General features: G+C 40.4%; 1 protein-coding gene across 15 annotated transcripts in view; it reads right to left on the bottom strand.

The window, feature by feature from the left end:
* Nucleotides 1-326: 326 nt before the first annotated feature.
* The window catches only part of KDM4C (lysine demethylase 4C), a 435,403-nt gene continuing 424,947 nt past the window's right edge, over nt 327-10,782 (bottom strand). For all 15 annotated transcript variants that reach the window (XM_078436862.2, XM_078436853.2, XM_078436848.2 and 12 more), the window contains 3 exons: nt 9,752-9,871; nt 5,763-5,855; nt 327-1,402 (listed from right to left, as the gene is read on the bottom strand). In XM_078436862.2, the coding sequence (XP_078292988.1) occupies nt 1,226-1,402; nt 5,763-5,855; nt 9,752-9,871 (390 nt within the window). In that variant the 3' untranslated portion in view covers nt 327-1,225. The remainder of the gene's footprint in view (nt 1,403-5,762; nt 5,856-9,751; nt 9,872-10,782) is intronic.

The following is a 10,782-nucleotide window of genomic DNA, read 5'->3' as shown; positions in this document are numbered from 1 at the left end:
AGAAGGGCCTGACAAACTTTGATATGTCTTCATAGCCAACTCCTAAAGAAAACCTGTTTTTCTGTTGATTTAAACCTAAACAGGGGCACTTGGGTAGCTCAGTCAGCTAAGCATCCGACTTTGGCTCAGGTCATGATCTCACAGCTCGTACATTAGAGCCCTGTGTCTAATCCGAAGCCTGCTTCGGATTCTGTGTCTCCCTCTCTCCCTGCCCCTCCATAGCTCGTGTTCACATGTTCTTGCTCTCTCTCCTCTCTCTCTCAAAAATAAAAATATTAAAAAAAAATAAACCTAAACAAATAAGCAAGTCAGAAGACAGAATTGGAGAAAATGGAAATCTTTATTTTTAAACACTAGTACATTTTCAAGCTGTTTTAAAAAGGAAAAATCATATTAGTTGAAAACTATGCATCAAAGCATATTTATTTAAACTCTAATTTTACAAACACATAATGAAAGAAATATATTTTATAAATATCTACTCAGAATATTATGAAAAAAAAGTGTTTAAAAATAACCGCCCCAGATCTCCCTCTTTAAATATATAAAATTCCCATACAGTTCATAAGAATTCTTTCTCAAGAGCCAAAAATTTCACAAAGGCCAACAACTCAGTTCTCATCAGACACAATCAAAAGTAATAGGGATATAAAAAATTGTAAAAGTTCTGTACAAGGGAAATTACAGATAGCACACGGGTAAATCTCATTACCATACAGGCCATTTGTATTTTAAAAATGTTTTATAAAAACTGCCATTTAAATAAGTGAGAGTCCTTCCCTGACTGTGGAAAATATATAAATGATCACCCTCCTACCTGGGTATGGAGGCTCCCACCCGCTGGGCTTACGGAGAAAAGTCTCCATGTATTTCCTGACTAAAGGCCTAATTAGGTCGCATGTGGGACCCGCCTCCTCAGGCAGTGGCTTTTTTTGGTGGGTGATTCATTATTATTTCCTTTTACTTAGAAAAGTTCTTTGGGATCATCGAAGACAATTGCTCACAAGTGAAAGCAGGACTAGGGGATGACTTCAGATTGTTGTGTCCAATTAGTAACACTTGTACTCTGTGGTTTGGGCGACAAACTCTGGCAAGCCTAATTTTCCACTGTCAGAAACACCCCCGCCACCTACCCCAGTGAAACACATCGCTGGCCCCAAGGCTGTCCCTTCATCTTTCTTCTTCCGGCCCAACTTGCTTGGTTGCCTACAGCAGTATATGCAGATTACTGTCTCTTCTGACACTTCTTCTGGAAAGAGCTCTTCAAAAATGTGCGGTACACAGGGTCATCCACATATTCGTTCTTAAACCTGGAGCTCAGCACTCTCTGTCTTTTTTTCTCCCCTTGGATTATGTCTGCTCCGTAAAATGTGTCTTCAAATCGCATATCAGAGGCTGTGGACTAGAAAGAGCCAGCATCACAGTGCAGAAGGCACAGCATTTGACCATGACAAGAATGGACAAAGATCTGATACAGCCAACTCGGGATGGGGTGCAGAGGCCAGGCCACATGTCCAGGATTTTGGAGCCTCCCCACCTGCTTCAGCCAGGCTCCTGCCTCCATGTAGCCTCACCCCCAGGGACCTTGCCCCAGCATAAGCAGCATTGAAGTCTTCTCATTTAAATCTCCCTCACTCTCCACCTCCCCTCTGGCTCATGCCCAACCAAGTTTTTGACAAATTTGTCAACAGTCATCTCTAATTCGCCCCAATTCCGATTTACCTCTGGGCCTCTGCCTGCACACCTTCCCTGAAACTGTCCTTGCTCCAGTCCACTTTCTATGACACTTTTCCATCCTAAATTTATTTGACTATTTCTGTTACTTAAGTATTGCTGGCAGCTCACTTATCTGACATTGATAAGGCCTTCCTCCTGCCTCTCTTCTTCCTCTGGCTCTGACTATTGATGTCTCAGGGGTTCTTCTTTCTTAACTATCTGTTCAACTCTGAGGCTCCTGGCATTTTGCACTTCTCCTCTCCACATATGCTCGCTGACCCCTCACACCCATACTCATGGCTTTAATTCCTGCTTCTTCTCCAAGGACGTTCACCCCTCTCACTCCAGTTCAGACCCCCTCCTGTGCACAGGCCTGCATGTCCAACTGCCCAGGAGGCGTCTCAGAGTGTTGGCCCCAGAGGCACTTCACATCAAGCTGCCCTACATTGAACTCAGTCTTCCCTCCCCATTACCGTCCTTCCCATACTGCACACATGGCCTACCTATCCTATCCATCTAGCTGCACTGTAGTCATTGGTAATGTCCCCCGCCCCCACCAAGTCCAGGATCCCTTCTACATATTTCTTGTAGCCCTCCCTCCTTTCTTTATTCTGGCTGACTCCCTGGTGCAGGCCTTCACATTTCCTCTGCTAAACCACTGCAAATGCTGTACCCCCCGACTTTGTTCTATAGAACCACTGGAAGAAAGTGCTTTACAAACTGTCTGATCCCATGACATCCCTGCTTATCATCTTTCAACAGCCTTGCTGCCTTTAAGATGGCACCTGAGATCCCTAGGCTGGACCTACAAAACCTGGCATAATCCTATGTCACGTTCTGGTCAAATAGAATTATGTGCAGTTCCTGACCATGTCTCACTGGCTCATGCTTTTCTGTCATTAGACGTACTTTTTCCTTTGCATGGAAGCTTTCTTTCTATTTTCTCTGCCACAGGCAGACTCAAGGGCTCCTCTTCTGGTTCCTGTCAGACTTTATAAGTCAATGCCACAGAATGAGGTCAGTGGCAGAGATGAGGGGCAGGTAAGTTTCTCCCCATTGGGGATTCCTTGAACCCCTTGAGGGTGAGGATATTAGGCACTGAGTTCAGAATTTTATGTGTTCTCCACACCAAGCAACATGCCCAGCACTCAGTCACTGCTTAATTGTTAGCTAGGTGAAGGAATGTGGGCTTTTTCTGTTATGCTCAGGTAAAGGCCACATTAGGAGACTATTTTTGCTTCCTAATTCCCTACTGCTTTGCCTTCTAAAATGCATTTCCAACTGGTTTTCACTGAGGTAGATCACTCCTGACAATACCAATGCACAGTGGATCTCACTATCACTGAGGCCACCTCCCCTGGTTGGTGACAGAGGCAGAGTCCAGCTTTGAGGGCTTGAAACACATGGTCAATCATGAAGAAGAGATAAACAATGGAACAGTTACAAAGAAGCTCGAAAACTAAAAAATGGAGCTACGTGCACAGCAGGCATGTTCCCTGACAGTTCATGAGATGGTTATTCAGGGTAACAGGCTACCTGCACGGGTCCCCCAGACACTCCCTTGTTTCACTTGGGAAGAAAATAACTAAAAGATTATGGGTTGGTTGGGCACCCTCTGCCATTAGGAGAAAACATTTTTGTTTCATTCATTCTTGGCAAAGTACTTCCTCTGAGTAATCTTTCCCTTTTGTAAGTGCTAAAGTTATCAAAAGAGAAAATAAAACATCTATGAAAGTGTTGCCATTGTGCGAGAACAGCAAAAGTCAGCCTTTCAAATACAATAATAAAACCGATTTACCAGCAGCTCTACTTAATTATGCACTGTTGCCATGGTTATTCTGTGAGACAATAAAAGGCAATGGGGCCGTTTCTGAAGTTAGTGGGAAAGAACCCCCGCAAAATCACTGAGGTGGACTGCTGACTCTTTTGAAAAATTTCTTCCCAAGTCAGCGTGTGTCTGGGTGAGCAGAAGTCATTAAAATATGAGGCCTCCTGTTCAGCAGTGAGGCTGCTAGCCCACCCCCTCCTTAGAAAAACAAAAGAGATTTCTCTAATCATAAAATATCTTCCATCAATGACTTTTCCAATTAGATTTGTTTCACCAACTGGAAAAAAAAAATAGCAGTCATAGACCAACCAAGGGCCTGAGGGTGATATACTAACCTGAAGGAAAAGCTGGTTTGCTATAACAGGAGCAGAGGAGTCTTTGATTCAATAAAAACAGAGGTAGCAAACTGGATTTAATGACTGTGAGCTTTTGCTCCTAAAGATATTTTCTACTAGGCTCAACTGTTTGATATAACAGTTTACATTCAGATAATATACGTGATTTATATACTTTTCACTGACTTCTATTTTTAATTAAAAAATTCTCTGAGAATAAAAAAAAAGTTGGATGTTGGTATGACTGTTCAGAGAAATGGATCTTAGGAAATTCAGGAGCTGGGTTCGAATAAAGCTATGTAGGAAGGCAACCTGGTATTGGAGCCAAATCTATTATGGAACAAAGAGATTATGATCTGAACAAAAAGCAAAAAAAGCATTCTTTTAGTGTGATTAAGAAATAGTATTTTAAATCCACAAGACCTAGCTGGTGCTTAATCATACACACATTAGAAAACCAAAGACCTGAGTGACTTACAGAGGACTGCCTACTCCATTCCCCATCTTTTAATCTCTAGGTGAATGAGTGAGTGAGTGAGTGAGTGAGTAAATAAATAAATGAATAAATAAAGGAGTGGGGGGCAAGGAAGGGCAGGGAGATGAGGGAGAATCGATGAAAGACAGGAGCACAACATGAAAGGTAGCCATCTTTAGCATCCTGAAGAGGAAAAGTTGTTCTTAAGAGATTTAAAGATGTAGGGCTGGACAAGCTATCCAGACTTTTTTAGATTTTTGTTAGGATTTAGCCAATGTCTTTACAACAGGAATATTTGATTTTCTCTTTCCCTGCAGTTTATCTGGCAGTTAATCTACTTTTAGGTGTTTGGGTCCCCTATGTGCCACATTTCTCATTGGGCAGGTACCACTGCTGTACTGTCACTCTTCTCTTGACGATTTCGCTGTGAAGGACCTTCCTCTCAAGGATGCAGCTCAGAAAGACAGTTGACACGTGGTGCAGTTACCCTGTTCCCAGAATCCCACCTGACAGGAAAAGGAACTAAATATACAACTGAAGACTTAAGGAATCCAAGGATTTTCCAGATTAAGGTAACTATCACTGCAGAAAAGTATATCATAAGCATGTGCTGAAAACTGAGGGTGTCATTTATTCTGGAAACAAAATTCATTTTAGTCAAAAAAATCCCATTCTTTCAAATTTCCCTGTTCAGGATTTATCATTTTTCAGATATAGTAGATGCAATTCTAAATGAGTAAAACTGACTTCATTTCAGGGTCCACTAAATATTTTATGATACAATAATGAAATCTAAGTTATTGTGAATTATATTTTTTAACAACTTCAGTTTTGATTATTTGTCCATGTTTATTTGTCTTTTAATGGAATGTGTAAAGCTTGAAACTAAAAACATTTTCTTTCTTTCTTTTTTTTTATTTTTAGAAACTGCTTTAGTATTCCCACAACTACTTTTGGAGCTTTTTAAAATTCCTTTAGTTATAAAAGTGAGAGCTTGGTTTAATTATGAACTGACATATTAATGAGTTTTTGGAGAGAAGTTAATGTATATGATACGGCTATAGGAAACCAGATGCTCACTTATACTGTGTCCCTTTTAAACAACTATTGAAAACTTCCTTTAATGTTGCTTCTGATGACATGATTATAAGTACATATTCAACAACTATTTTGGGATGCCAATAAATGTTAACATCATTTGACTTCATTAGAAAGAAAAATAAGAAACCTACACTGGTTTCCCATTTGGGGCCAAATTTGAGGCTTGCATAAGTAAGGGAAAAGTTGCATTGGCTTTCTGGAAATCAATCCAAATGCCTAAGTATGCTTCCTGCTGGGCTTGGGAAACAGAGGGAGAGGATGAGAGATTCACATGGCGGATCCCCAAGGGGTATTTGCCAGCACTTACGAAACGAGCTTTCACTCTCTTGGGTAACTCTTCGTCTAAAGTGTAGATGTCCTCTCTCTTCATTGCTATCTGGGATCCATCTTCAAATTCAACCTAATGAGAAATAAGGTATCATGCATACAACAGAACATATACACACAATATCACATATACACATACATACACAAAGAAGCATTCACCATTTTTTTTCAAGGTTCTAAGTAACTAAAAAAAGGGAAAAAGGATCAAGCAGAACAAACAAGAGGACCAGCCAACAGCTAAAGAACAAAGAAAAGCTCTTTCCCTTTATTAAACTAACAACATATGCTTTCAAACAGGCCAAAATTCTTGAAAATGAGTGTCTTGGAATATGTGATATGAAAACTTTATCCCTTCCCCCTACCCCCAAAGCAAAAACAAAGAAACACAGCTGCTTCTCAATGATTTCTTTGAATATGAAATTATGGCCAATTTGGCATTAAGAGCTGGGCCTGTCAGTACCATTTTTTTCTTTAAGAGGCTCTGACACCCTAAGAGGGACAAATGATGATATATTTACTCTTGTATAATAATCCTCCAGGATAAAGTAATTTCTCAAGTTATTAGAGAACGTTCAAAACTCACTTCTATAAAATTCAACCATTTGGCCAAAAAAATCCCAGGTTCTCAACCTCATAACATGTAAAACTACAATAATGGGTGAAAACTTTCATCTAAAATGAAATTTAAAACTTTTTATTCAAGTAAATCAAATGGCAGCAAATAACTGCATAACCAGTATTTTCAACATTTTAGAAGATTTTGTCAGAGAAAAGTAAGTGACACTGGTTAAAAGAAACCAAGGGCATCTGGGGGAAATTCATCAAATTCCCTATTCAAAGTAATTGGTCTTGGTTTAGTCTTAAACCACACATGAGCTCTATCAGGAGCAAACAACAAAAGGGAAGCAATCAGAGCACAATATCTTTTTTTTTTTAAGTTTACTTATTTATTTTGAGAGAGTGAGCACAAGCAGGGTAGGTGCCGAAAGAGGAGAGAGAGAAGAGACAGAATTCCTGATGCAGGGCTTGAACTCAACAAGCCCCGAGATTATGACCTGAGCCAAGGCAGACACTTAACTGATTGAGCCACCCAGGCACCCTTCCTTTATTCCATTTCTCTCTCTCTCTCTCTCTCTTTTCTTTAATATTTATTTACTTTCAGAGAGCGCAAGTGGGGCAGGGGCAGAGACAGAAGGGGACAGAGGATCTGAAGCAGGCTCTGAGTGTTGACAGCAAAGAGCCCAATGTAGAGCTCAAACTCATGAATCGTGAGATCATGACCTGAGCCAAAGTCAGACACTTAACCGACGGAGCCACCCAGGTGCCCTCAGGGCACAATATCTAATATGTTCTAACCTTGAACCACTTACGACATTTTTGAATTTCCTAAGTTGTCTGTCTGAATTCTTTAGGTGTAAGCAATAAAAATAGGCTTGTATTTCTGGTTAAAAGGTAAGTGAAACTTTGCAGCTGCACTAGGTTAATAATAAAAAAAAAATCTGCTGGACTTCAAAAAATACTAAAATTAGGATAATATATATAATTTTCTTTTTATCCATGTACTACACACATTTGACTAAGCTGAAACAATCGGTTGGAATTAGGTCTCGGTCACAGGAGAGCTCTCCCTGTTACTTCCCAGAAGGCTGAGATGGGAAGGCTTTTCTTCCTGGCCTTATTTTAGCAGAGTGGTTTCTTTAATATTTAATTAGGCCAAGGTGTCATCTCATTTATACATTTTGATAGCACAGCTACAAGTACTTGTGCCTACCTTTCTTCTGTTTTAGATCATTTGAAAATTCTGAAAAGCGAAAAAGGCAATTATAAAACTAAAAGGGAGTATGGTGTGATGACCAATCATCCCAGGACCCAGGGGTCTCCCGGGATGCAGGACTTCTAGTGCTAAAATTAGGGACAGTCCCTCACAAGCTAGGATGGTTGTTCACCCTAGTTGGGACACAGCTTAGAGTAAACTCTGGTCCTTCCCTTTACCAGCTGTGTGATCTTCAACAAATTATTAAATTCATGTAACCTTTTTACCCTCATTTGTAAAATAGGAGTCAAAAACATTTATCTTGCAGGGCTACTGTGAGGGTCAAAAAAAGTGCACACAATTAGCATATTTAGCTCTGTGCAATAGGTATTTTAGTTGTATCTTTTTTTGTGAACGTCTTTGCTTATTCAATGATGAGACTAAACAGTTAGACACAAAACACAAAATGATCTCAAAAGGGCACTTGGTTTAATGAGGAATTTTAAATTCCTTGTACTTGAGAGATAATTTTAATATTAGTCTTAACTTTTTCATGGAGTCTATAAATATGCTTATATTCTATGTTGATAGGCCATCATAAATTCCACTGAAGTTAACATACTGATTACTAATTAGCCTGAATTTCATCGGGTCCTCACTGTGATACTTTTCATGTAGCTAAGAGCTTTGCTACATGTAAGATGCTTCACTTTTACATTTATTGTTTAATTAAATGTCATTATTTTCTTTTGAATCATGTAGTAATGCTTCTTTTCTAGGAGTCTCCACTATTATCAGTCTGTCTTATGTTTTTTGCCTAATTCTGGATGTTCTGATGCAAAGAAACTCCAGCACCTACCCTACCACAAATGACCTGAATCTGCAACTCAACACTATGGACCAATACAAAGGGGAAAACAGCCTTGACACAGACATGTACACACATGTGCACCAGTACACACACATACAACATACACATAAATGTGCTCTCCTACCTGCTCACCTTGGGTTTTTCTAGGCCTTAAAAAAATGTTGGTTTCCTAAGCTTCTTTGAACCCCTTTAATTACATTGTGCTCTAGTTCCTGATTCAGTGTCTTATAATGTACTCTGCCACTTAAACCCCTGCCCCTTATCAGTCTTTGAACAATTCTAAGCTGAAACTGGCAGTCTTATCATTCTCCAGCTGTTTTTAATTTAATAGGCCTGAACCTTCTTACTCTTTTCTTCTTTTAACTTCAATCTTCCTGTTTTTGCTCTACTGCTTAGCTTGAGAATGTTGATTTCTGCCATCGTGTTACTGAAAGTACTACAATGTATGGATTCTAATAAATGTGTTCCTTTTTAAAGTCTGAAGGAGAGCCACCTGGGTGGCTCAGTTAAGCATCTGACTTTGGCTCAGGTCAAGATCTCACGGTTCGTGAGTTTGAGCCCAGCATTGGGCTCTCTGCTGTCAATGCACAGCCTACTTTGGATCCTCTACTTCCCTCTCTCTCGCTGCCCCTCCTGTGATCATTCTCTCTCTCTTTGTCTCTCTCAAAATAAGTAAATAAACTTAAAAAAAAAGTCTGAAGGAATACAAACGCACATCTGCCATCCATGTTGTTTTGTTAGAGTTTAACTCATTCTCATTTCTGACAGAGATAAAATATTTTCAGTTTAATTGCAATTGCACTCTTTAATAATATGCAGAGTTCCCTAGTTAACAGAATATCCAACCAATAGCTCTACTTTTCATTAAATAAGCACTCCATTAAGTTTAAGTGGACAAACGGCCACAACTGTGTCAACACACAGTTGATTTAGGTTTGCTGAGACACCCAATGGAGGTAAGTCTCTCAGGCAAAAGCCACCAACTCAGGGGCTGCTAGCTGATGAACAGCCATCACTGTCTTGGCATACAGTGAGATAAATCAGCCAATTAGTCTCTCCCCATATGATGTAAACACAAGAAAGCAGCCTACCATCCAGTCGCTTATCTTTGGGGCCTACCTATATTCTTTACAATTAAACCACTCATCAAATGCTAATAGAGTTTCCCAGTGTTGAATTTGGTAATAAAACTCCAATATCTGTGCCATCAGACATTGAATCTTTGCCTCCTTTAAAAAAGAAGAGGTGCTCCAAATTCATGTGGCCTATTCATCAGCAGCATACTGGATATACATGTGCCCTCTGGCTTCCTCTCAGTGAACATCTCACACAGGACAGCACTCACCTGGTACATGTGGGCAACATTTGATCCCAGATATTTTGCTCCATAGAGTTTGCCATCAGGCCACTTGACTTGGACAACTTCTCCCTCAGCAGGAGGGCCCAGTTTCACACAGTCTCGGCTCTGTGGAAGAAACACAGACAGGCTTTTCAAGGCAAGTGTCTAAGTGACTGCATTTAGAACTTAGCAAATGATGAACTCCTGGCAATTAAAAGGAGTTATTGCCTCTGTTTTATGGATTATGATCTTGCATGGGTGTTCAGGGGAAGAGATATGAGCCAAAGGAGTACTTAAAGATTCAGCCTACATCATAAAGTTGCAAAGGAGCCACCATAAGCCAAGCAGGAAAAAAAACAGCAGCATTTACATTTGCTACTTGACAAAGAACTGTTCAGAGGGTAACTAAACTATGCATGGAAAGTCCTTTAGCTGAAGAATAGACCAGCTCATGATTTACAACACCTGACATTTATATAGCATTTTTGCAGTCAACTAAATGCTCTAACACACAACTCATTCGATCCTCATAATCAGTCCACAAAGTAAGCAGAGATTATTAATTATCCCCATTTTACTGGCAAGGAAACTGAGCCTCCAAGGAGGTGGAAGTGGGGCCAGGGAGGAGCACAGTGAGGTCCGAGCTGTCAGGCTGTGACAAAGCAACAAGGGAAAGGAAAGCAAGAAGCATCTGCAGCATGGCAGGTGAGGCTGGGAGGGTTGTGTGCTGTTTAGCAGGCCTCTTCGGAAGACCCTTGGACCTCCCCAGAAAGTCATGCTTCTGTTGGCTGTCCATTAAGTGACCAGCCCTCTTTCTTCTACAGGCATCCATGGTGGCCATCCAAAACCCATCTTCTTCTCACTCATGTCTTGGACTCAACAGTGCTTCCTCCTAAGGCAGGGGTTCAGAGAAAAACCCAGTAGTCCATCCTGGAAGGTGCTTGCTTTTTGGCAGGGAAGGGAGGTAACAGGTCAAATAAAATGTTTTCACAGACATAGTTTGCAAACTCTTAAATTTGTATGTATTGGGTATGGCA

The sequence above is a fragment of the Panthera onca genome, chromosome D4 (assembly GCF_046562875.1).
Source record: "Panthera onca isolate mPanOnc1 chromosome D4, mPanOnc1 haplotype 2, whole genome shotgun sequence".
Classification (NCBI taxonomy): domain Eukaryota; kingdom Metazoa; phylum Chordata; class Mammalia; order Carnivora; family Felidae; genus Panthera; species Panthera onca.
This window is presented reverse-complemented; position numbering and strand designations above follow the sequence as displayed.